Here is a 27,992-nt window from a genome sequence, read left to right on the forward strand (position 1 = left end):
CTACCCAGACACACCTCAGCTGCCTTCAGATTTCTTTTTCGTCCCTGTATATTTCTTTGAAGAACTGAAAGTTTCCCGAAAAGAATGGAAGCTGTAATAAAGGCAAAGCGTGAACTCACTAAATAAAAAAAGAAAAGATCCTCTTATATTTAGTTCTTGAGGTTAAATTATAAATATGTTTTCTGCTTTTTTCCTGAAGCTGCAAAATGAAGGCCATGTTATTAATGGCCTCCTGAAGCAGTTGTGCTGATGCTGCTTCCAGAGGCAGTTTGGAACTCTAGTGAGTGATGCAATAGAGGACAGGCCACTGTTACACACTGTGTGCCTCAGCACTCAGCGGCCCCTCTCTGAGTTTGGGTGGTCTACCGCTTCATGGCTGAGCTGTTCATGCTCCAAGACGCTTCTGTTTCACAATGATAGCACATCTGTTTGACCAGGTCAGAAATGTCACAAACTGACCAATGGTAAAGGCGGCACCCTGACAGTGCCATGTTTAAAGTCACTGACCTCTTCAGCATGACCCATTCTACTGCCAATTGAGATTGCATGGCTATGTGCTAGATTTTATACAAGTTAGCTGTGGGTGTGGCTAATATACCTCAACTCAATAATTAAGAGGCTTTCCGAAATGTAAAGTACAATATATATACACAATGTGCCTCTATTGTCTGTAGTCATGTTACACTCTTTTATGTGAAACACAATGGAAATAAGTTAGGAAATAAGTCTTTTTGTGTCTAAAAGTGTTTAATGGCTGTCAGAGAGCCATTTTAAACAAATAATGAATTCATTAATTTTAGAGAATACAGTAAGACTTTAAAAGGATCATTATCCAATATTTTTCTTGTATTTTTTTCTCCTGAAATCCATTTAACATGTGTGGGATTATGTACCAAAAACAGTCATAATTACATGACCACATCCCTTAGAATTAAGCAAGCTGTTTTTGTTACTGTACCTTTAAGACTGACAGGTATAGACGGGGCATGAAACGTTTTAGAAAAAATAAGTGTTTCACATACTATATCAAGCTGTTTTATTACCAAAAACCAAAAAATTAGGAAAACCTGGTTCTAAAAACACCTGAAGAAAAACTGGAAAAAGACGAGAGGACTGCATTCTGTGGCTCAAATTTTATATAACGCTGCACAAAGGAATCAAAGGAATGTCCAAAATCTCAAAAACCTCTCAAAAACAAATACTTCTTTAGAGTCAGAATTCATTTTACATCCACTCACAAATCCATTCAACTGAGGTTCTCAGAAATTACAGGAAACACAAACAAGCTCTGTACAAAATTTTCCATAACAACAGTGCCGAGCTTCGTAGAAAAAAGGTACTGGCACCAAGCCTACAATCAAACAAGGAGAGAGAGGAGAAAACCAACAATTAATGCAAGAATTCATAAATCACACCATACAAAGAGCATTCAATTCTCATACTATTGTGAAGAGAAAGTGGGGGAACGTTTAACGGACCAGAACAAAGAATCCACAGCTAGGCTACTGCACAAACATATCATAAAATAAAGGATTCAAAACAGTCACATACAAAAACAAAGTTTGTCCCCTTTGGTACAAAGGTTTTCCCCATAATTCATCAAAAACAAACAAACCAACTTCTTACTGTGGCCTGCGATAAGGTGCAAGAGCGAAGTCAAGGTAAACCGCTCGGTTTAAGGTGGCTGGTGGCTACAACAACAACAAAAAAAAATAAACAAACAAACAAATGCAATCATTTGTACTTAAATGGACGGATTGTAGCCAGCCAGCAGATTCTATTCATGAGCCATGAAACAGTTGCATGGCGCTTAATACTTCCTGATCGTAGTACTGCTCGATCCTGACGGTCGTATTGTGATCGTGGCGGCTGCTGGCATCTTCCAGGTCTTCCGCAGTGTCTCCGAAGCCATGGTAATACCCGTAGTGCAGATGTTCGCTGGAGTCCGAAAGGAACGTGCCCCAGGACGGCCTGAGAGTAACGCAGCTGCTGGGGCTGCCGCTGAGGTGCAGCGAGCCGCACATATCGCTTCTAGTCTCAGCATGGACAGGCTCAGTGCGGGATGGGTGGCAGTGCCCGTTTGTGGGGACACCATTGATGGCAATGTTGTTCTGTTGCGCGTGACCGTTCCTCAAACCTGTGGTTGTTTCTATGCTGCCATCTGTCATTCAAAACATAACACAGGTCAGAGAGAGCCAGACTGCACCCAAGTGTATGGTGAAAGATTAAGGAGCAGAGCAGGGAAGCTTTTGTACGATGCCAGTTCAAACCAGATTATTACAGTCCAAATGATTTGTTTGGTGTGTCTTCATAATCGAACATTTACAGTTTAAGAAACACAGAACATCAAACTCTACCACAATGAATGAATAGATGTTGCACACACAGCAACAGCTTGATCAAACAAGCTAATGTAGCTTACAGTGACCATTAGCAGGATGTCATTTGCATATGCTAACTGGTGGATGCTGGTTTTTATTTATTTCACATTAGCTTTCCTGGACCGTGCTATTCCGTAAATGCTCGATGGTCCATTTTTGTTTTGCACATTTTTGTCCATCTCAATGACAAAAACACACAAAAAAAAACCCACACACACAAACAAAAAAACAGAGATTCAACTGGCTATTAGAGGGAGAGGAAAGTCCGGACTACAAACCATTAAAACTTAAATAAAAAAAATAAATAAATCACCAATATCTACCTACTAAGCTAAAGGTGGCAATGACCAAGTCAGATACACTGGGCTGAACAGAACAAAACTCATTTCTAATTACAAAGGAACAAAATTATGTTTAAAATTTTGATTAGTAAAAGACTGTGCAAGTGACTCATTCGTACTGTTTATACTATTAAAACAAAGACATTTTAGAAAACACGACTGAAGGACTTTCACAATTCACAAGAATTCACTGAAGAGTTTAAACAGAAGTATTAAAGTTCGAATATAAAGATGAACTGATGGACAAAATTGTGCAACACAAAACTGTAACCATGACTGCCAGCTTATCTCAATAAGAAGAATAGATACACATGAATGAAGATTAATAAACATACTTCATACATGTGTAAAGAAACAGAATAAACTGAATAAAGCTGTATTGTGCAACATTCTGAAATATGACCAACCAATCAAACTTTTAGATACTGGAGTGGCCCAACATATTTTGAATAGTGTCCATCTCAAAACTTTTAATAAACTATACAAGTCTAGGGGGATTTTTGACAGTGATTACAAATAGGCATAGGAGTTTATACAACGCCAGGGAACAGGCATGGATGACTCAGACGTGGGCTTCAGTGTTCGTGGGGTGGGAGAAAGGCTCTCCATGGTAACACTGTCTTCATGACGCTCACTGTCAGTAGGCATAGGTGGAAAAGGTCCAGTCCCACCTGATTGATTGTCTGGAGCAGATTCCACATGCATGCTCTCCATCTCTTCCCCCATTCCATTCAGTGTCTTCACAGGGAAATCCATACCTGAATGGGGAACATTCAGAAATTAGCTACATACATACAATACTTAAGGTTGCTCCAATACTGTATAGGCACAGATAATGCCACTTAATCACAGTATTGGTATCAGCGACAGGGGTGCCAATACCACAAGGCAATTTGACGAGTAGGCGAGCTACTGAATGACTTTTGCATGCGCACTAGGAGATGGAACTTAATGTCAGTGGTGTTGGTGGACAGTAGCAGTAAAAACAGTCATGGTAAAATCTGTAACAGCAGGAAGAGTACAGTAACGGGTGATATCTTTGTTGGAATTGTTCCTAAGGTATTAGTTTAACCAGTATGACATCAATAAGACATATAATGCACCATACATATAATACAAAGCCCTTTATCGTTACCTGAATGGCTGACTCATTTCAGTAATCACTCTCCCACTATGTAGTCAGTTATAGTCTTAATGTTAGTCCAGGTTGTTATTGAGGGAACAAATAAAACGACATATGGAAGGAACTGCCAGTATCGTGAGGGTAATGATAGCCTTTAGCATAACAGCCCTCTACCTGTTCAAGTTGCCCTCCCTGCAGTGCACCTCTGTCTGTCAGCTGCATTACCCAGTGAAAAATCCGCTGCTACAGGCAACAGGAATGATTAATGTTTACTAAACTCCAGCAGAGTCTGGTGCTTATAGTGTATGGGACACACTGCTGAGACCAACAACTCAAGAAACTCAGGCGTGAAACAACATTTAGCGCCACTGCCAGGTGAGTGATTACATGTCCCACCACAGGTTTATCTATATTGTTTAGTTCGGTTTTCAAAAATTGTGCAAAATAAAAATATTTAGCATTTACTTTAGTTGTTAAGCATTATTCTTATTACTAATTACATAACAGAAAATACCAATTACATATAGGAAATAAGAAGTTTTTAAAGCATCTATAAAATCCAACAAGTAAATGCCATTCATTCAAGTTTGGCATGTTTTATTTGCAACACAGACCATGGCTTTTACCAAAATAAAATATTTAAAAATAAGTATAAGTATACTGTATAAGTATCGGGACTTAGAAGCTAGTTAGAGTAGACAGACTTCATATCGGTACTCTGCATCAGATAAGGATCAGATATTGGTCTCCATATGGCACAAGAGAGTGGTATTAGTGCATCCCTAATACTTTCCACTAGGGGTGGGAGATGTGATGATGTATCGTGATCAAGGTAATTACATCACAATATACTTTTCTGAACATATCAGAACTGATATGTACTGATGATCAGACAGAACAATTGTATGTTTCATTTAAAAAATTGTTAAAAAGTGCTGTGGCTGTCAAAGGATTCACACTATTGTCAGTGATCGCAAGAATCCCTTTGAAGCCAGGAGTAAGCTTTTAAACCGCTCACTTAAGTTGAAAAAACATCAGCTTTCCCCCACTAAGCACAGCAAGGAGAGGACGCCTTCTCTCTAGCCACTATTTTTGGATGTTTAACACATGAAGCTGCACAACAATAAACACAAATATTGTACCAAATCTCAAGATACTGCTAATCCCTACCTGACAGGACTGAATACTTAAAAGATATTTAATTTACTTTAATTGTTTGGAGATGCAACTATACTTTTAATTCATCAACAATTTCAACTGAGAAATCTTTAACAGTAAATGTTAAGAAATGCAATTTAATATTAGGCTAATGAATTTTGTAATTCAAATTGCTTGTGTCATCATTTAGTCAGTCAACACAAAACACAACTGACCTATTTTGTTTGTTGCAGCTATACCCAAAAGATTTGTTGGGCTTACTGTATTACAGAAACAATGCACTATAAAACGCGTCATATCGTACCATCCTTTCAGCACTCCATGGTGAGTCTCCACTCAATTCGCTATATCAAATACTACAGTACTAAATAAAAAGTCAACAAGGTTACCATTCCAGAGTGACTTATCAAACCTCAGAAAATTATATATAGCAATACATATGCATCTCAAAAAAAGTAGAATATTTTGCCATATTGTCCATCCTTACTTCCACCAGTCCCGCAATTCTCAACACTTCCTGCAATAGCAGAAAGACGTGGTGATCTCTGCTTAACTTACTGTCAGTTCTTGCTTTCTTGGTGTGACTGGGCTCTGAACAATCAAGGAGCCTCTTTCTATTGGCTGCTCCATTAAGGAGACTTCGCCCTTGGATGTGGGAGTGGTCAGTTCCATTATGGCCAAACCCATTGAGCTTCTTGAGCTGATTCTCTGCATTAGACAAGAGCTGAGCACACTCCTGGAAGCCTTGTGCACGGGCCACGTCGGCTGCAGTCAAACCATTCGCATTCCTCAATCTGCACAGCGGAGAGAAGGAATGATTAGAATGGTACACACTAAAATGTTAACAGTTAAGACTGACCAACAGGACAAAAACAAACATTCATAATCAAATAATAACTGTCTAATCTTTGCCTAACATGAGCTAGTTTTAAGATTTTTTTAAATATACTGCAAATGGAAATCATATGGAACTGATGAACTGACAAATCTAAAATTTTAAAAGCCCATATTTTGAGTTCTTAAACCTCTGATCAAAACTCGGTTTATTTCTCATATGTTAATTTTGGGAGCTCTAATGAAACACTAAATGCAGTCTGTACACAGTGTAACAGGGCTTGAAGTCCAGCCAATTTTCAGACACTGAGACCATGTTTAGCTGTCTATTAGACAACCAGTTAATTTTAGACTCAAGGAATCAGAATAATGTAAACAACCAAATCATCTATGGGTGCTTTTACACAACAGAGTTCTACAGAACATATTCAAGTCCATCTGCAGTAAGTAACAAATATCAAAATTTAATACAGAATTCAGGGATGAACCCACCCATTTAAAAAAGTCTGAGATTCATAGGTGCAACAGCAAATTTCTGAGATTTATTTTGAATTATAAAGTATTCTGACTGTTAAAATAATAAAAAAAAGAGTCCTGCTTAGAATGAACAAGCACCTAACAAAGTATCTGGCAATTTGGTTTGAAAAATTATTAAAAATAATACGATCCATTTCTGCCTCAGAATGATCAAAAAGGAAATTGTATATTTCATAACAGCAGAGTATTAGGAAGCAACAATTTGATTTCTCCTTCATGTTTAAATATCAAAAAGTTCAAATAAGGCATAGATTTGTCTTAAAGTTAAGGAAACTTGCATAAGGAAAGGGAATAGTGAAAGTTTTCAAAACTAGAGTTTAAAAAATTATTAAAAGATTCACTGAAAAGCTCATTCTTGCTTCAGAAAAAAAATCCACAGGTGTTTCTGGCTATCCTTCAACTGTGAGAAGACAACTCAACACCATGAGTCTGACAGGATGTGTAGCTGTCAAGAAGCTGTTACTGAGAAAAAGAAAACCAAAAAAGGAAGAACATTTGCAAATCAAACAAAGAAGCTGCTGGTTTTCTCAGAATAGATTGACCACCTCAGAGTCCAGATCTCAACATCACTGTGTTTGGATTAATTGGATCGTGAGAAGCAGAAAATGCAACTTCTCAGACTGAACTTGAGGTGTGGAAAAATATCCCTTAAAAACTGAAAGCAGGTCTCTCAAAAAGAACAGAAGCTTAATAAAGGCAACAGTATTTTATGATGTTCATTTAACAAAAGCTGCAATCATAGTTTAAATATCAAAAATAGAGATAATTTGAGATAATTGCAAGGTTTTAATATTAGCTTTAAAACAATATCAGCGAGCATATTCAATTGCTAAAAAAAGTCTCTATAGATGGGAGAGGCTCTCTGGTACAGAAGTATGTATTTTGAAACGGTGCAGTTTGATGGCAGAAAAACATGGAAAGGGGAAAAACACCTACAACGTACCAGCTTTATTTAAACAGCTTAACTTTATCGCAGTAAGCAAAGACGTTTTGGAAAATTTTGTAATTTGTGATGTTATTTAATTTCTGCATTTGTTCTGCAAAATGCTGAGAATAGGGCTGCACAATGTCAATGTTATCATATCATACTAAATCGTGGTATCTCCTGTAGTTCTGGAACATTTAACATAAAGACAGATTTAAGCCATTATAGTTATACAACAATCAGTGTATAAGAGCTGCAGCAACTGCATAATAAGTAGCTAACTGGATGCCAGCCAATACCTTATTTCTTTTTATTGAGTGGTGTTTTTTTTTTTTTGGACTTATGAGTCTTCATAACATCCTATTTCTAATAACTGTATAAGAAACAAGAAGTAGTAGTACGTTTAGGTACCCTCAAATGCAAAGTCTTACTGAAAGATATTTACGATTCTTTTAATTCCTTAATAAATACAGATGAGTGTTTGATAAACATGTTAAATACATGTTTCAGAATAAACTGAAGGCGCTCCTAATATGTCCGTTTCTATTAATCCAAGGGCTGTAAAAAAGAAATAAAAGACCAATCAAAATGTCAGTGGGTTCATTCATGAATTCATCTGTCTCTCTGTCCCTGGATTACTTTCACATCCATGTAGATAAAAAAAAAAATGCATTTGGAAAACAAATCCTGAGCACAAAAGAAGACAATGTTAAACAGTTTTAACATGAAAGTCAACATGGCTGGCTTGCCTTCACAAATTCCTACATAAAAAAAAATCCAAAATGATCCTTGAAAAAATTAAATGCTTCCAAGTGCATTTATTCAGTTTAAATCTGCAGAGGTACAGAAATAAAACACTCCCTCCACGTTTTTTCAAACAATGCCAGACAAGTACAGTATTAGTATTTAGTTTACTGGTATTTATTTTAGTATAGAGGAAAAGTAACACAAAATAAAAACTAGAGTGCGTGGACACTACATACATACAGACAGACATGATAAAGATATGTCTGTAAACAAACGTGCTCCTAATACTGAATGCAAGTACAAACTTGTTTGCTTCTGGTCTATACAGAGCAAATTACAACATATTTCTGTTCTATTATTTAATATGTATGGCACAGTTATCTTTGACAATAATAACATCACGGTGCAATTTTATATTAATTTTTTCTCAGTCACAGATAATGGAAACAAGAAATTCTGTGGAAACTAAAGATTTTAAACTTTGTCTATTGATTGTATTTGTAAACAAATAAAAGGAGAGATTTCACTACATTTTGAATTTGATAAATTATTGAAAAAATAATGCTTTATGTTTCTGCCACTGAGTGCAGATTTACCTTGTAGTAATACAAAATATAAATTTAATGTAATTTATTTTATAACTTAATCTGCAATTAAATATGTAATTACATAACTACGTTTGAAGACAACAGCAAAAGTAATAACACTGGATATCAAAGTGTTAAGGATAGAGATGGCACAATACCACTTTTTCTTCTCAGATATTATTGACACCTTGCATATCAGCCTTTAAAATGTACTAAGCTTTAAAATGTACTAATTTTATTTTAAGTATTTCAATTAATATGAACATAAAAATATCTTTTCCATATATATATATATATATATATATATATATATATATATATATATATAAAATAAATATATCTAAAATTTTAGAATATAATATATATAATATATAATTCTAAATAATGAGTCAACTCTATTATAACTTCATTCTTAACATTTTTACAAATATGGTTGGCTTTTATAAAAAATGCTTGAAATTCATTTTAATAGCAGCCAATAGAGATTAAATACATTAACAAATCAACAGGTCAGCCTGTGAACGCTAGCCAACACTTTTTAGTAATGCAAATTTTGTTTGTTATGAGTTTTAAATGTATACTTTACATTTCCTCTTGTCACGTTTCAGTTTGACACTAATGCCTGATATCTGACTGCATTTACCACATTGCAATATAAGCAAAGTCTTAATCCTTTACGACAGCAAACAACTTCCCATGGCCTCTAATGGTCAATGTCTGGCATTGAAAGTGAAAACAGTGTGAAAAGAGAAGTTCTGTGAGACAATTATAAACCTACATACTACATTTTGTCAGTAGTTTATTTGCCCAAGGAAGCATTAAATATTTTCACCATTCCTGGAATGCTTTGCTTTGTGATTCTAGGCACCCTTCTAGACAACTGTTCCTTTGCTACACAGTGGTAAATTCTAGCTAATGTCTAAATAACCATGTTTTTACATGTTTACCTTCTCAGACTAACCTGAGCCTTTCCTATAACCTGAGATATCCTTAAAAAGAGCAAATATTAAAAATGTTCAAACATTAATAAAGCTGATGTTATCTAAGCAAAGCATGCAGGTCTAAACAATACAATTACTGTTTTCCTAAAAAACAAAACCAATCACCGCAAGAAATACCTCAACAGTTTGCCAGTGTGTAGATACTGAAGGAAGCGATAGTGAGAACACTCAAAGCCACAACTGTAAGGGTGTTCGCTGAAGCACGTGTGGCAGATTCAGCAGTTTTTGGAATGCTTCCCCCTTTTCTGGGCTTTACTTGAGAAAATCAAGTCATGTTCAAATTCAATGGCTGCAAAACATTGAGATGTGTAGGGATTTTCCTTCTCTGTAACGGTTCACAGTGTAGCTTCAGTAATTTTTTTTGTGAACATGCTACTTTCAGAAAAAAGTGACATGATCTCAATTAGGTCAAATTCAGAATGGTTTAACATTGAAAACAAGAAGCAAAAAACAGACATTTGAGAATCGTATTTGTACATTTGCTTGCCTTAACAGATCTTATACATCTGAACAATGTCTAACCTCACTAACATCCAACTAAACCAAAAGAATAATAATTATTTGCAAGTTAGACTGCAAATAATTACAAGTTCCTACAAAGCTTGAGGGTTGAAAGCTCATTAGAAAGAGGTGAAAAAAAGATTCAAATATTTAACAACATTTCGATACGTATTGAGAGCTATGTGGAAACTGTGTAAAACTGTTTTGACAACAGTGCCGTAGGCCTCACGCGGCAGCGACACAGGTAAGAGAAATGGTTTAAGCAAAATGAAGTACTGCTGCCAAGAATACCTTAGAATTTTGCTTTATTAAAACATCGGCAGTACCTATTCTACAGTGTTAGATGCTCAGCAGGAAAGTCTCAGATTCTTGGACTTCCAGCTGCATAAAGTAAAACCTACCACAGGGATCATGTCTAAATCCTTCTACTATGTTTCAAAAGTTTTAGCTTTACACAATTTTTTTTGCACTGGTCAACATACTGTAATACAACACAAATGCAAGACTTTAAATCTATGCCCACACAACTGTTAGAAAACTCTACTTCAAGCCAGCTGATTGAGGTTGGCAAATTTCTAACACTTTGCTTGTCTGGGAACTTCCAACCAAGCTTGGAAGTAGAGCCAAGTTTGTCTTTTATCAGTTGTTACTGATTTGTCTGCAGCTACCTCATATCAGACGATAATATCTGCATGCCGACTTATCAGTCAGGCTGTGATCAATTAATTTCTCCCTGCCGCTGGTGCACTGGCAATAATCGAAAAGCAAAAGACGCTTTTAGAGGCGGGTAAAGGTCATTGCATTAAGATTATGGGAAAACAAGAATTTTATCCTTTAAATTATATGAAATGTGCTTAATATAACCAGGAATTAGAGCTGGGCGATATGGCCAAAAATGTTATCACGATAAAAAATTTCATATCATTCGATATCGATACATACTGTGATAAATGTCAATTCATTATTTTTCAAGTTTGAATGCTGATTTTTGCTCCTGAGTAGTTAATTGCTATTTTAAACTATCCTTTATGGTCAGAACACGGCACTTGAAACAACCAAGCAGTGGAACATTTCACAAATCTGTCATGGGATAGTAGGACAAAGTTTCTGGTTGGCTGTTTTTACCAGCTGGAAAAGCACAGCCACAATTTTTGTAATAGTCACAATTTAAGAAACAAAAGATTATTTTTAGCTGTCGGGTGACGAGTGCTGGGCTAACCCATTACAAGTGCTAAACTGTTTAGTTGCTCAAAATCAGCTTAATACGAACAGCAAACATTAGCTAGCTCGGTAGGTCAACGATGGATCACACCGCGTTACTCTCATCAATCCTATCACATCCATGTCAGAGCACATCACAGTACTCAAACACCAGCTAGCAGACGTCTGGATTTCCCTATTCTATCGTAGTAGTTTGAGGGGTGAACCGCAATATATCTGACGCTCGCTGTGTAAAAGCTTTAACTGCAGTGTGATTCTCTAACACTAGACAGAGTCCTCCTTTTAGGCACGTTTAAACTGAAATCAGTGCTGTTTTGTCTTGTTTGATCTACAGTAACATCAATTCGCCGTGTTGTGCGAGTGACTGAGCGCTGCTTCAAGTTAGCCAGATGCTAAAAACAGCCAGTTTGGGAAGCTAGCATTCTTTCACTCTCAAATGCCTCACATACAGCATCTTTAGTTTACTTTCGTTTAAATCAGGGCTGTAACTTGCATGAACTCACTTCTTTCTTTCACTTTCGTTGCTTGGGAATGCACTTATACTTAAATACGACTGTTCTGGCACTGTAACAGCGCTGTAGTTGTGTGGAGCAGACGTGATTTAACGCTGCTAAAGCTTGTTAGGATGTTAGGAGAGAGGTGAGTTCACTCTACGACAGTATACTTACACCACTTATCTCCTCACTCACACTTGGTCAAGTATTGCTGAAGTGTATTTGGCAACTCATTTTACTCTTTGCCCCACCCCTTTCTACTCATGTCGAAAAAAGTTGGAAAGCGCACCCTCTCGTGGCGACAGCAGAGTAGTGTCGCTTTCCTTGCAGTAGAAAACGCCACCAGGGCTGTCGCTAGAACGTGGAAATGTGAGAATGCTCTATTATATTGAACATTTATTGAACCTTTCTTATATTTCTATCGAGAAAAGTTATACCGCGATAATTATAGTTATCGTTTTATCGCCCAGCCCTACCAGGAATACTATCTAATTTCAGATCATGAAGCAGCAGTACCTCATTCAGCCAATATAAATTTACTCGCTGTAATTACAGTAAAACTGAGCAGTTCTAAGCCAAACATCCCAACCTACATTGTGCCAAAGATAAAAATTATTCATTTTAATTCACTCACCTCAATAACATGGATTTTTTTTTTTTTTTACAGAAAGCCTTGAGAAAATGCAGATTTGCAAAACTTGAAAATAACAGATTCTTTACAGAGTCCCTGAACATGTTGAGTACTGTTTGATTAAATGTTAGTATATGCTACACATTAATTACATTCAGTAATCCAAATTTAACACAAAGCCTTGTTTACAATAATATCTTGATATATTTGGCCCATTAAACTGCCAATGTGAACTATATAAATTATTTTTGTGCATGACCTCAAAACATTAACATGACAAAGTCAACAAACTACTACTGTGATCAGCTGTAACGCTGGCAGTTTTATAAGAATTTTGCACAGGTTGACATACAAAGCCTAATTTACACTTCAGAAGAAAGGTGTCTTTACCTATTTAAACATTAATGGTTTGGAGACTTCTCCATGGCAACTGCACGCCAAGACAACCGTCCATTTACATTCTTAAGAAGAATTCAGGAGTGGAAGTGCAGTGGAACTCAACAATGGAGAAGATGTTAAAGCTATTTAATGTCAAACAAAAAGTTCAAGAAAAATACCTGCTTACAGAACAAAGAGCTGAACCACACTAAAATGTGCTAAACATCTCTTTAGCCAGCTGATTACAGCTGTGTGATAAAAGTCTTCTAGCACTGATTAAAAATTGAGCAGGCATGCAGTACAGTTCAGCAAACCTTTAGGAGGTTTAAGAGTCTCAGACAGGCTTTAAACCACTCAGTGCTTTTGGTTCATCAACACTTTTCTTCAGAAGAATAAATCAGACTTAACACATACTTAAAATAGGCAACCTCTGTACCTGAATTTGTCCCAGGAGTGGTGTGGAGGTGTAAGAACATCACTTAAAATAGCAACAAAGGCACTACTTTGTTTTTGGATGGTCTGAGAAAATAAGGTTTGTGTTTACAACAGTTTTCCCAGTGGCTAATTTGAATACCACACTTGTTTCAAAATTATCATAAATCAGCAATAAGTTTTATGTAGAAAAGGCTTTTTTTAGTAGAAATAAGAACTTTACATAGTGTCAATGTATCATCTTACATACATATATAAATGACTATGTAAACACATTTGAGGATACACTGACTCTACAATGAGTTAAAAAATGTTAATCCAACTGACTTAATTAGTCCAAATTATGGGTGTATTCAGACCCAATTTACTCAAACAAAGGGTTTCTCTGAGTATTCAAGTCTCTGGTTCGTAAATTCTCTTGAAGCCAAATGGTTTACTGTAAGTACCTAATGTGTAAATACACTTTGTTACCTTGAGCTTTGTGAGTTCATCATGAAAAGTTTTTACTAGTAGTTGCTCAAGTTTCACTTTTGTTAAAATACTTTCATATACTTGCTTGTATCTAAGCGCATTTCACACGACTGCCTCAAGGTCAAATTAAATTACATCTGTTAATCACAAACCTTACTTTACTCATCTCACTCCTCCATTGTAGAGCTGTCACAATTACCTATAAAATAATTAATAAAATGGAAAAAAAAAAAAATCACTGATTACAATGTACCTTTTTGAAGCATTGATAATCCGTTGGCAATTTCACATGCATTATCACTTGATTTTTGTTTATCTTTTCAGTTAAGTATTTTAGAGTGTTTGAAATGCTCTGCATGGTTTGTTATTGTTTAGTTAAGTAATTTTTTTATTGTTTAACATTTTTAAAAGCTGTGATTATCTGATTACTTGTCCAAATAACCATTAGTGACAGTTGTACTCCACTGAAGGGGAAACACTTCCACACCATTTGGAACATCACCAACTATCTCATCAGAGCCAAACTGATTTCTGTGTGTTCTACAAACTCACAAGGAAAAAATATCAAAAACATCCTGTACAGAATATATAAAATTATTAATGCCATGTGTTGACAAACAAAAATGGCCAGACCATATACAGTTAATTTAAAGCTAACTTAAAGCACAATGGAGAGATGTCTGCATGTGTCTAGCAGCTCAGCCAAATTTGTTCGACATCAACATATGCTGATGAACATGTAATGTGTCATTTATGTGTCCTCAATTTATGAGAGACTTTACAGACAAGAATAAATCCCCATAAAACAGAACCCCCTAAAAAACCCACAATGAGCTTTCCTCTCTTCAAGTGCGCACTTTGGCAGAAAGCATTTCATCAAGTTTAATAATAAACTACCTTTGTACAGGAAAAAAAACACATAATACATGCTTTTCTACTGCCTTAAAACATGATACTCTACTTCCAGAACAAATGCACAGCCCCTTTAGTCTTCTCCCTTAGAAGTCTGAGTGCCATGTCTTAATCTCATGAAGACAGACATTTGAGGACTTAAAATCTTTGTACTGAATGTAATATACAAATAACCGGTTTTAACCCTATAATCAATTTACTTCTGTCATCTAAGACAAAGTAATCTCAGCTTGTCCAGGATTTACTTTCCTGATTAACCAATTAGGTATTCTGGGATTTACAATGAAACAATGCCAAGGAAGGAAGGAACACTATAATTTCACTGATCTCCCAAATGTTAACAGTTATAATGAAGTGTAGATTGTTACATTTGAAAATGTGTAATTATGGCATTACTACAATTCACCTGATTACTAATGATAATTGTTTTATAGGCAGAATCCTAGTAATTTACTCATTATTAACTACAAACTTCTGTGATCAGCTAATTGCAGAGGCTGCAATCATAATGATCATACAGGACCATTACAGTAATGTTTGAAGTTTTTACAGCTATTATTTCATTACAATGCATAATGTGTCCATTGCAATTATACAATCATACTCCCTTGTGCTAGACACATCCATTTCCTCTTTATCTACATGTTTCTTTATAAAAAGAGCAGTACAGTCTAGAAGACAGTGGTAAATCCCACCATTATCATAGCAACCATTTAAGGGAACGCTGCAGGATCTGAGACATTACTTCATTTGTGAAGAAGGAAAACAGGTCAAACATCACAAGATGTGAGTATAGTCATGCTGCTAACTAAACACAGTAGCAGGTTTAGATACATTGTGGCAGATTCATAAAATGTGCAAAATGTGTGGCATAGTAAATAAAACCTATTCACTGGTGTCTTTAATGCTATTTTCACCTGTGGTGGGCAAAAGCCAATCAAAATCCACATGTAAATGAGGTCATGCATATTAAACTGAAAGTGACGCTTCAATTGCCTGACAAAACGGACGATGCGTGTCAAATAAAGAATTCTCAGAAACAAAGCGACGAATTTTAAAAGATGTGCTGGCGAGTTTGCTTGGTAAAGATGCTTTTAACTTTTAATCAAGAAACAAAGTTTCTTAAATCAGAAAATTGTTGATACTAGAAAAAAATGACTTCTATAAAGAACTGAACTTTAACATCATAAAATTCAGATTTTAATTGTAGGAATTATATTTTAGCAAGTAAAATTTCATCTCATTGGTTAGAATTCAAGCCATTTTCCAATTCATTATAAATGCAGTAATATTTTAGTAATGATTTAAAATTTAACATGTTAATTTTTTCCACAATTAAACTGACATGCTGAAATTAACTACTAGGGCTTTTTTCCTCTATTTTACTTGATCACATTAATTCAATTTGCACATGTGAATGTTGAAATTCAGCTAGCATATATTAAATTTTTAACTACTAAAATTTAGCTTTGAGTAATTAAAAAACATTCAGTAGTACAAATGTAATTTTTATATGTTTCAATAGAATTTCTTTATAAAAATCCATTATAAATTAAAAATTGGGATTAAAAGCTAAAACTGCTTGCAATAAAGCTAAACGTGCTTTCCATTCACAGGAGGGGGATTCATGAAACATCAAATCTGTCATAGGAAGAAGTGGCCATTTTAAGCATAGTGCCAGTTAAATTTGAATGTGCAAATGAGACAAAAGCACAGCCACACCTCATAACACACAAGCAGTAAAACACACCAGTAATCCTCGTTAATGAATGAGCAAACACATTACAGTAACGCTATTTGCTCTTAACGTCACAGTAAATCTGGTGCTGCATTTTATGAATCTGGCACATCATATTTTACATGTATTATGCAGTAGCAAGTTTAGATTTTACGTCTATTAAGTATTTCTGGAAAATATTTAATTGTAATTTTTCTGAGTAATATGGCAGTGTGCCAGACTGCCAGCTCACAAACTTACTTGTTACTAGGTTAAATCTCCACGTAAAATTTAAGAAAACGTTGAACGATGTAAGATATAATTGAAGTTGTAGCTTCTCCAATTTGAAAATTGCACTTTCAATTTTTTTTTGAAAATAAGTTTTTGGTATAAAAACAATTAATCTTTCATCCCTACATTTATTCTTTTAACAGATGCTCTGATCAGGAGCAAGTTAAAAAAAAAAACCTGTCAATTCCCTTCAAGGGAATAAACAAGGAATTGTGCATTTGTTCCGTCACATTATGAAATAACACTATCTTTCTTCAAAAACTCATAAAAAAAATCTCAAGAATTTACCTTTAGGCTGAGTGATGAACACAGGTTAAAACAGACATTTATTTGAATAAGGGAACTCCACCTAATGCCCTTAGTTTGCCAAATGCTAAAAGCCTCTCTGATCCTACACAGCAGGGAAACTTAATCAGCAGACGGCAGCTTGATTCATTCCAGATAAATTCTTACCACAGGGCCAGCCTGCTGCTGGGTCTGTATATTTGGAGGCACGATCTCTTCCAAGAATTTACTTTATTCAAATTGATGCTTTTCCAGTGAAAGCCTTTGTTTCAACAAAACTGGACAGAAACTAGCTGGTTCAGAAGGACGCTGAATTTTCCTTAGAGCTATATGTAACCTTTAAGCCCTTCAGGATGAAAATAGGATTTGAAAGCCCCCTGTGCACCCAAAACTGACTGGCTCTGTTTGGTGAAAGTATCTGGGCAATTTAAGCTGCCAGTGACTTGAGGCACTCTAGTTCAGCACCATCTGGTTCTTTTAGATGGACAAAGCCAGCAATAAGCTCAGATGTTTTTTGAGTGAAGGTGGAGGTCCCTTTTAAGATGTTGTTACAAGGTTAAGAGCAGAAATATAACAAGTAAGGAAAAAGCAGAGGGTGACTTACTCCGGTTTAGCACCAGATATCAACAGGGCACTGATGCACTCCATGCTACCTGCCCTTGCAGCCTTATGGATGGGTGTTTCACCCACATAGTCCTGGAAGCACACAAGTGAATGTTAATATTTACATATCATATATCCAGAATATCACTGTACAAATTTTTTTTTAGCAAATGTTTGCTCCAAACATGCAAATCAGTCAGTTTCTGTACATTTTGGCTGATCTATATTGCAATTTAATTATATAAACATACATATTAGATAAGAGCATTCAGGCTATACTTGAATGCTGCTGCTACAGCCATACAAAAACATTGTCATAATTCACATGCATGCAAATAATCCTATGATGCAATTTTGGACAACAGAAAGTGCTGAAAAGTGCTAATATATTTCATATGTTTATTTAGCCCACAATGTGAGCTTCACAATTAAGATAGGGATGAGTCAGAATATTTGAATATTCAAATAGTCATTAAAGTTTAGGAAAAAGAAAAAAAATATATATCGATAGATAGATCGATAGATAACTTTATTAATCCAAGAGGGAAATTGTTTCATTGCAGCAGTACAAAGCACAGGAAGGAGTAACACAAGAGCAAAATGAACAGGAGCAAAGTATTGCTGTACACTATTTCCAGATGTATAAATAGAAAGAGATGAATAATAAAATAAAACAATAAAATAATGTGCAGTACAAAACTAAGAAGTATACTGTATAAATACTATTCAGTTGACAATGCAGTGGTGCATGTCCCCTCCAGTGAATTAACTAGTGACTATACACTGTAACGATAATTTATGTTAACAGTTGTGCAATATGACATTTATAGATGCATAAACAAAGTGACAGTGCAATGTGCAATATTTGTAGACAAATAGACAAAATGCAATATGAAATGTCTAAATGTACAATCAATATGTACAATAAAACAATTCAAAATAAATACATAAATAAACTCATTGCATCTTTTCTCACCCCAAGGCACAAACACTCGAGATTCAGTACAGATGTAGTTAAATGTGCCGATGTAGTTAAACGTGAAACAACTTTAAGACCATCTTTTAGCTTTCAGCAGTGTGAATGTGGATGAGAGCCCTGCACCTAAAATGAGCCAAACAACTGAGCTGGTGGCCGAGAAACCAAAAACTTTGCCACAGCCGTCCGGTTCAGCAACGATTAAAACACAAAAATAATCACCTCAAACAGAACTTCAACACTACTCAACACATTACTCTTCAACACAACTGCAAGGACACATGCATACTACTTCAAGTGTGCCCCCTGAATTGGTGGAAAGTGAATGAGAACAAGTACCTATGGCTAGCACAGCTAGCAAGAGCCTACTTACAGAATACTGAATTTGTTGGATATTATTTGAAAAATGCTGTGAAAAACCGAATATTCAATCTAACTAAAATGCCTATTCCTGATAGAAATTAAAAATGAATGATCGTGCATCCCTGCCGAACACCATGTGGGGGATAATGTTACAGTAAACACGCTTGTCCCATACGTGTCAACCCATAGTTTACCCTTCTAAAATATATTTTTCCCCACAATTTTGAAGGTATAAGCCTGGGACACGGGACATCTAGTATGTAGTATGGTTTTGCCCACATACAACTAATATCATAAACTCTGTCGGATTCAGATTTGTTTTTCTTCTTTTTATTTTATTGCCCTTTCTAAATGATGTGGCCACATTATGGGTGGTGGTGTACTGATTTAATTGAAACGTTGTCTCCAGCATGCTCATACGAGACGTTCTGTTCTGTCAGCTAACAGTAGAACCTACTCTCGTGCTCTCTGTGCTGCCCATAATGTCTGTATATTTAACTATGTAAGAGAGACAGCTGGTTACTAGAGGAATGTTAGTAAAGAAAATCCATTAAAATCATTATGATTTAATGTTAGAAATGTTCTATTCGGGTATGTTTATACAGTTTTGGAGCCTGTGAATATACAATATACTTTCTCTGGAAATTGGCATCTATGTTGTCATAATCTGGACAGCCAACATATCCTGGAAAATATTCAAGATGTTACTGCTTAATTTACATCTCTATATTTCACATTCAATCTTCGATACTGAACTCGTCAAAAATATTAAATAAATCAAATACTCAACTAAACAGTTAAACATATACAACATGTTTATTAATTACAATTATCTCACTGGCTTTAAAACTAATCTTAAAAAATTGGATGTACATCATATTGCTTAAGAGCATAAGGCCACACTTTACTGAATAAAACTCTTCACCTGTATGTTTCAGATATACTAACATCTCTGCCCATCCGCATTAAATCAGCATCTGCAATTCAATGCGCCTATAGGCAAAATACATCAGTGTACTGTTAGCCTCCTTCAATAAAGTTTTCAAAGTTAGAATATTGAATTGTTTGCCATGTAGTAGCATTAAAAGAACTGTGCAACACAAGTCCACAGTCTGATAAATAATTTATAAAACTCTGACACAACACTGTCGTTCAGAGTGCATTCAGAAGCAGCAGCTGTCATCTTAATGTGAGCAGAACATTTAGGAGACAGAGCCAGTGCCCATGAGGGAGAGAGTGAACTCTTAACCCTAACTCAAACACTCCCTCTAGGGGCAGGAATACAGACACGCTGAACTGGTAGCTCTTCAAAAACAGTGGATAACGCAGCAGAATGTAGGTCACACTGCACAATTATAGCAGACTCACTGCTGCAACAGGGATACCTCCCCCTAACAGTCCCATAGTAACCCTCATGCTAACCTCCTTACACAAAGTGAATTTGCCCCCGCAACCCCCCTCCCCCATCTGTTTTAGGGGCCTGCCATTCATAAGCTGCCAGATGTAGATAAATAGATATTTTCATACATACATACATACATACATACATACATACATACATCTAAACCGCTTATCCTTCTGGGTCGCGGTGGGGTGCTGGAGCCTATCCCAGCTGTCATTGGGCAGAAGGCAGGATACACCCTGGACAGGTCACCAGTCCATCGCAGGGCAGACAGACATACACAATCACACACTCACTCACACCTAGCGGCAATTTAGCATGTCCAATTAGCTTAACTGCATGTTTTTGGACTGTGGGAGGAAACCGGAGTACCCGGAGGAAACCCACACAGACACAGGGAGAACATGCAAACTCCACACAGAAACGACCCTGGTCGCCCAGCCGGGAATCAAACCCAGGCCATTCTTGTTGTGAGGCGACAGCGCTACCCACTCCGCCACAGTGCCGCCCCTTAAATAGATATTTATATAAATATAAATATAAAGCCAGATACAGGTTGCATTCCTTTAGTCATTTGTTATTGCAGCAATACGAACACTTGAGGAGGCATTATCATCGCAAACATCATGGCTATACATCTTTCCAGCTAAAGGAAAAAAGAAGGTTATCAAAGAAGCCCTGAACATTATTTCAAATGTATTAATGCTGTCTGAAAGAAAGTTAATAGAAAAGAAAAAATAAATAACATTCTCAACGTATAATGGAAGACATTTCCCATGTCATTTTGGACTTTTTCCATTGGTTCACCAGAAAAGCTTTACTAATTTTAAGGGCAGCTGGTGTGTGCAATTATTAAAATAAATAAATAAATAAACACACACACACACACACACACACACACACACACACACACACACACACACACAACGACTATCAATACTAAATTTCTTCTGCCTAAAAAAGTAGTTCCACCAAACCAATTAGCCATTGTTGTTGCTTAGCAACTGGTGGTCAGGAGAATGATAAAGGTATGGAGAAAAATGCTGTGAAGTTATCAAATACAGGTTTGAACACCTTCCTACCAATTGGCTTGTGTGGTCAGAACTAAGTGCTGAACACACTGCAGCATAAAGTTGGGCAATATGAGGATATTCATAATGATAAATTACATCACTATACACTGTTTTTGAGCAAATGGTGGATATCAGTACTTGAGGAACAGTAAACAACTGCATGTTTCATTACAAACAGCATAATTAGATTTAAGGCAGTATTGTTGGTAAAACATTAAATAAAAATGACTGTATTCATAGTTTTTGATAATGTTTTTCTTAAACATGGCACCCTTTGTTCTTTTTTGGCCATTCCAACTTATGAGATATCAGAAAAAAATTGGGGGGAGTAACGCAATGTATTTCCACCACATCACCCAGCCCCATCACAACACCACAGTACAGGATTTGCATCGTATTGGCATTTTGTTTTAGCATGTATTGTATGATAAGAACATGACCTGGCTAACAATGATATGTCGTTAGTAATTCTGAGTTAACCTTTTTCACAATTTTCAACTGTGTATTTTGAGTTTGTCCATGCCCGACTCTGAGAGGTATCTTCCAAAGTTCATAGAGCTGTCAGTCAATGTCAGGTCAGGATGATCCTGTGCAAGAGGATCAGCTTGGCAGAGATTTACACTGATCACCGTAAAGCAGACAAAGGGAGGATGGAGGTGAGATTTTGCTTAGCTGGGTTTTTGGGTGCTTGGTTTGCTCAGGCATTACTTCCTGTTCGGAATGTTTGTGGATTAATCAATCAACTAATTGATCTGCAAAATACGCAGTAACCCTAAAAGCTTTCTGAGAATGTTTAATCCTGCTGTTCCTTTGACATTAACATGTCAAACTACCTTTTGGATATTGTGCCTTAAAGATCATCTTATCTAACGTATGTTTTTGTGATACATTCAGTGTCTGCCTAGCACGTCCGCATTCATGTCTACATCGGTCATCATAAAATGGATCAGCATGTGGTTTTGGAGCTTTCTGTGTGCTACCATTTTATCGCCATTATCATGCTGCCTTTATTGTTGGACGCTCTGCAATAATAACAGACATCTGAAGCAGGACAAATTCCTATTGATATGTTTGCTTGCTCAAATTGGTTTGTGACATCAAAATAAGCAGGACATCAAAAGGAACCACACTATTAAAGGAGAACAGTAGATTGCAGGTTAAAGAAATATTAAGAACAAAATACTATTTTTTATGGAAACTCATGTTATGCGCGTAATTGATCATACAGCATAAACTGTGGAAACAGTATATATCATATTTCTGTAACACTTCCCAAAATAGTTGTGATAGGGGCAATTTAAGACTAGAAACGTTGTGAAATGTTAAAAGAAAACTCTTAAACAGGTGATACAATCACGCTTGGGTATGAAAGGAGCATCCAGTAAGATGTCTGGTCTGTTACGAGCAAGGACGGTCAAGACTTACTACGATGCCAAAAAATCTAAAAGGCATCAAAAGTTTCAGATGACCCCTCTGGGCTCAAGCTCATCTAAAATGGACTGACTCACAGTGGAAACATGTATTGTGGTCTGATGAGTCCACCTTTTAGATTATTTATGGAAATAATGGACATTGTGTGCTCTGGGCCAAAGAAGAAAAGGACCGTCCCTATTGTTACCAGCATAAAGTTAAAATGCCAGGATTTGTCATGTTATGTTGGGGCATTAACAAGTAACTTGCACATGTGAAGTCACCATTAATGCTGACGTACAAATTTCTTTTTCAAGGTCCTTAGTTTGATGTTTACAAACTTTTTAAACGCTACATTCAGTAGTTCAGCATTATATATTAGACTTTATTTCAACTTTTTTTCTCCATACATGCAATGGTTAGACGCCAACCAATTATTTTTGGCAGGCCTGTGTTGCGGTTTTATAAAGTAAATAACGACAGGCACTGAATGTAAAATGCCAGTTTGGCCAATTAATGAGCAAATAAAATGTATGTGTATATTGGAGACAGGCTGGTGGCATGTCCACGTAAAAGTGTGTAGTAATTTAAGTATTGATTTTTCTGTTTTATGTTATGTAATGTGTTTTTGTGGGAACAATGATATATATATTGCTGCCTATCTTGGCCAAGACTCCCCTGTAAAAGAGACTTTTAATCTCCATGAGATTCTTCCTGGTTAAATAAAGGTAATAATAGAGAGTAATGGAAAATGGGTGCTAGTGGGTTTCATGTGTTCACTTAGCTCACACAGTGTGAGCTTAGAAGAGGAAGTGGGTAGTTAGGTAGTTACGTAGGTAGATAAAGAGACAGATAGCCAGATAGACAGACAGACAAATAGATAAACTGCAATCAGCTATAAAAGTTTGCGATCGGTGCATCTCTACTTCAGATATACTTATAAAAATAGTCATTACTCATAAGTAACAATATCATATTGTCCACCTCTACCCATCACCACTGTTATCAGTACAGTGACTTATGAGATCACCCACCTGTCTGTTGATATCAGCACCAGCCTGGAGGAGCCATAAGAGGCACTTTGGGTGACCTCCAAAGGCAGCGATGTGTGCCGGAGTCTGTGCAAATCGGGATGTGACCGCGTTCACCTCACAGCCCACCTGCACCAGCCGCAACACACACTCCAGCTATAGATGAAGGGAGAGAAATACGGAGACATTTAGTGTTGGTACTTTCTAACAGGGATTAGAGCCAAAGTCCTCAGACAGGCGGCACCATATAACGAAACACGCAATGGAAGTCTGACCTTGTGAAAACGCCCAGAAAAAAAAAATGGCGGGAAACGGTTTTAACCACCAGGGACTTGCCATAATTCAATTCTCATGAGATAAAGTGATAAGGAAAGGCCTAATTATAGTATTACTGTGACAAATGGGACCTAAACTGAGGGTGGCTTGTGCAATTTTAACCACTAAACACAAACACAACTCAAGCTCCTTGTTTTCCAGCCACAATAGTGAAATGTATTTGAAGCTCTTATTTCAGTCATGCTCTGATTGGCTACAGTTGTTTGAGGCTCCTGTTTCTTGGCCGTGTATCGCTGCATGGCTTCAGCAGCTGTTTTGTTGTTTTAGTTTTGAAAGCCATGGTGACTCATCGCCTAGTCTTTTGGCCCTGCTCTCCCACCACCGCATACAAACTTTCCAGCATGAGAGACACTTTCTGCAGACAAACATACGCACATCTGCCAAACTCCTCCTCTCTGATCTGCATACACAGACAGCAGAAACGTACAAAACATCTGCCCAAAAAGTCTGGCTGAGACATGAGATGCTGATTCATGTCTCCTCCTCCATACATTACTTTGACAATAAGACTAAGTGGACAAACAGCGGCCTTGAGAGCGGTCCTATTAGCCACAGATGTCATGCTGTAAAGGATGTACACATCCTTGATGTGAGATTTACACAGAAAATTAACAGCTGCAAAGTCACATTTAAAAAGAAAAGCACAAAGAAAGCATGAAAATATGTAACTAAACAAAAGAATGCAACAAGTTTGTGATTTGCACTGTTTGGGAAGCAGACTCCCACTTAGCCTTGAACCATGCCACACTTTTCACTGCTATTTTCACTTGACTCTGCTCAGGGAGTTTCTGTGGAAACTTCCGTTAGGGATGAAGACTAAAAATAGTTACAGGCTGCTGAAAGTGATCATAAAGAATGTGGGCAGTATGACATACTGGCATAACAGTTCTGAATAAGTCTTTGTTTCTTCTTCACTTTGTTTACTCATCTACACAATATGTCCAAAGGTTGGTTACACCTGCTCATACAACGTTTCCTCTGAAATTAAAAAGGTATTAATATGGAGTTTGCCCTCCTTTGCTACAGTAACAGCCTCTACTCTTCTGGTAAGACTTTACAGTAGATGCAGACTGTTGGAACACTGCTGTGAGGATTTGATTGCATTCAGCCACAAGAGCATTAATGAGGTAAGGTACTGATGTTGAAAGATCAGTCCTGGATCACAAACTCATTCCAAAGGTATTGGATGGAGCTCCAACACTCCAGGATACACAGTTCCACTGCTCCACAGTCCACTGCTGGGGGGATTTGTACCCCTCTAGCAGAAGCGTGGCATTATGCATAGTGACCTTAGGCTCATGTGCAGCTGCTCCAGAGCATCCACTTCTATTAACAGTGCTTTTCTTGAATGCCAGTATTAGCAATGGGTGCAGCTGGTGCTCCTGAGTGGCACAACTGGTTTTATGAACCAAACAGGTCACTCTGCTCCTCTGGCACTATTCTACTTGTAGTTCTCAGGGCACAGACAAACACATAAAAAGGCAGCTTTTAGCATATACCGCCCTCGCCTTTGGAATATCGTGCCAGAGAGCTTGAGGGCATTTTTAAACTGAACCTTAAGTGTTACTTTTTCAACAGCACTTTTACTTTATAATCCTTTCATTCCAATATTTTGATTTTATTTTTAATTAGATGTTTATTAGGGCTGTACAACTATTTTATTTTATAGTTTAATATCTTAATTTTTTATAAAAACAAAGATTTGATTGATTGAACTGTCTAAGCATTGGCTCCATCATTCTCTCTCTGGCGATGCCCCAACCCTCCATGGTCAACAGTCCAAGAGAGTACAAATGGCCTCACACTCCCTGGGTGGGTCCAGCACAACATTAGATCACTTCTTACATTCACAGTAATGACATGTTAAGCAACACATTTCTTGTTATGAGTAACAAGTGCTGTCCTCAACGAAACACACCAATGTGTCTAGTTAAGGACACAATGTGTTTTTAGTGGTTTGATGGGAAATGCTCTGATATATAATAAACACAGTCAGAACTGGCCACACAGTTGATGGTACGAACACTGGGCTTAAAGGGGAACAATTTTTTTTTAATTCCACATAATTAAATTATTGAGATGTAAACAAAGTCATTCAGAGTGGTTTGGTGTGAAATGCTCCGTTCTACATAAACTTGCTGAGCCGGAATTATTCACAGTGGTTATGATAGGAGCCAGATGTCCACTTCCTAAAGCTCCCTCACAGAAAGTTAATACATGACATGGTTATGAATACACTGTCTGATGTCTGACACATTGATTTATGTAGCTTTGTGATAAAGTTTTGGCATAAAATGCATTTGGATCCATTCATTTTAATCCATTCAAGGCGGAGGGATACATGCAGGGCATTGTAAGGCAAAACAGTCTCCAAAAAAATTTTTTTTTTTCAGATTTATGTCTATTCCATTGTCAACATTACATATATAAACTCGAAAGGCATGTGCAGGTTCATTGGTTTTGGATCGTGAATAAAACAGCTATAGACAGACATTGTGACCCCGTGGTTCCTATCACCACCACTGTAAATAAAGTCAGTAAGTTTCTCCTCAATTCATCAAACCACTCTGAATGACTTTACAACTCAAGGACTGAATTATTCAGAAATTTTCAAAAATTGGTGGAATTCCCCTTTATGTTGTCTGGCTGTATCAGTAATTCTGCTTTGTGAAAAAAGCAAACAAACAGTAAAAAGGTCAGTGTTTGAGACTCAGGGGTCAAAGGGCCCCTTTTTAAACGGCGGTTTTGGCGCCTCGCCTCTCATTGGCTCCCGCTCAGCCAATGATCGACTCGCTTTTGCTGCGCGCGCGCCCACCTGGAGACCGACTCGCCGGTCTGATCAAGTTGATTTTCCCCATCGGTCTAAACCGCAGCGTCAAAACTTACCGGCCCACTAACATAATACGACACGTTTTCACACTTCCAGCATAACAATCCCACCTCCCGTTCACTTAAAGCTAAGCACAGAGCGCTCGGAGGCAAATACGAAGAAAATCCCGCTCGCGTCCATGCAGCTGATGCTCTAACGTTCATTTGAACACGACTCGGTCAGCCGGCGAGCGGCGGTTAAACAGGACTCTTCCCGGTTCTGGGCCTCGTCGACCAAACGATGTGGTCCCTCAGGTCTGTTGCTGAGTTTGGCTAACGCAGGCCAGCTGAAACCGCCAACCGCGATGTGGACAAACCTGCAGCTTAACGCGAAGCTGGAGTCAGCTTCTCACTCGAATTTCTCCGTTCCACCTTAAATGGTGCAGCAGTTACCCTCCGGCGCCTCAGGTTGGGTGTAACTGCTGTACGCACAACTGCTACACCATTTAAGGTGGAACGGGAAAATTCAAATAATAAGCTGACGAATAGGAAACCGACTTCAGCCTCGTCTGCCCAACTTGCGCCTCACACGTCGAGTCAACGTGAAAGTTTAAAAAACACTAAAATCCCCCTTTAACGTCACTTTTGCTAACGCGACTCTAACCGTTACCGTTAACGCTAGCTACCTTTCCGAAGTGGGCCGCCCAGTGAATGGGCGTCCAGCCGTAGAAGGAGTCCTCGGCGGCCAGGTCCTCCGGGCTGGCGGAGCACTGCTGGAGCAGCGAGCACAGGGCGCCCACGTCCCCGTCCCTGCAGGCGCGGTGGATGGGGAAGCGAATGTGGAGCAGCTCGTCGTTTGAGAAGCCGGACTCGACGCCCACAGACATGGCCGTGTAACGTCTGCTCAAACTGAGCTGCGTGGAAACTAAACAAAAAATGGAGCTTTCCTGAACACGCCGATCAGGACCCAGCGAGGCGTGGACTTAGAAAACCCCTACCGCACAAAAAACACACACACACCAG

General features: G+C 37.4%; 1 protein-coding gene across 1 annotated transcript; it reads right to left on the minus strand.

Moving 5' to 3' along the window:
• Positions 1 to 1,384: 1,384 nt before the first annotated feature.
• Positions 1,385 to 27,856, minus strand: ankrd10a (ankyrin repeat domain 10a). The gene is made up of 6 exons (XM_036557353.1): positions 27,656 to 27,856; positions 23,829 to 23,981; positions 17,572 to 17,663; positions 5,562 to 5,797; positions 3,394 to 3,480; positions 1,385 to 2,161 (listed from the first exon to the last, which is right to left on the minus strand). Exons 1-6 carry the CDS (start codon positions 27,854 to 27,856, stop codon positions 1,782 to 1,784), a joined length of 1,149 nt encoding a protein of 382 aa, XP_036413246.1. The 3' UTR covers positions 1,385 to 1,781.
• Positions 27,857 to 27,992: the final 136 nt, after the last annotated feature.

The sequence above is a fragment of the Colossoma macropomum genome, unplaced genomic scaffold (genome assembly GCF_904425465.1).
Source record: "Colossoma macropomum unplaced genomic scaffold, Colossoma_macropomum, whole genome shotgun sequence".
Lineage (NCBI taxonomy): Eukaryota > Metazoa > Chordata > Actinopteri > Characiformes > Serrasalmidae > Colossoma > Colossoma macropomum.

Bases quoted from the DNA above. Each gene is read 5' to 3' on its own strand.
- ankrd10a (XM_036557353.1), bottom strand. From the start codon at position 27,856: ATGTCTGTGGGCGTCGAGTCCGGCTTCTCAAACGACGAGCTGCTCCAC. The intron at 23,982-27,655 runs GTAGCTAGCGTT...CTTCATCTATAG, and splicing joins GGGCGGCCCACTTCGGAAAG to CTGGAGTGTGTGTTGCGGCT. The intron at 3,481-5,561 runs GTAAGTTAAGCA...TTCCCCATTCAG, and splicing joins CAAGAAAGCAAGAACTGACA to GTATGGATTTCCCTGTGAAG.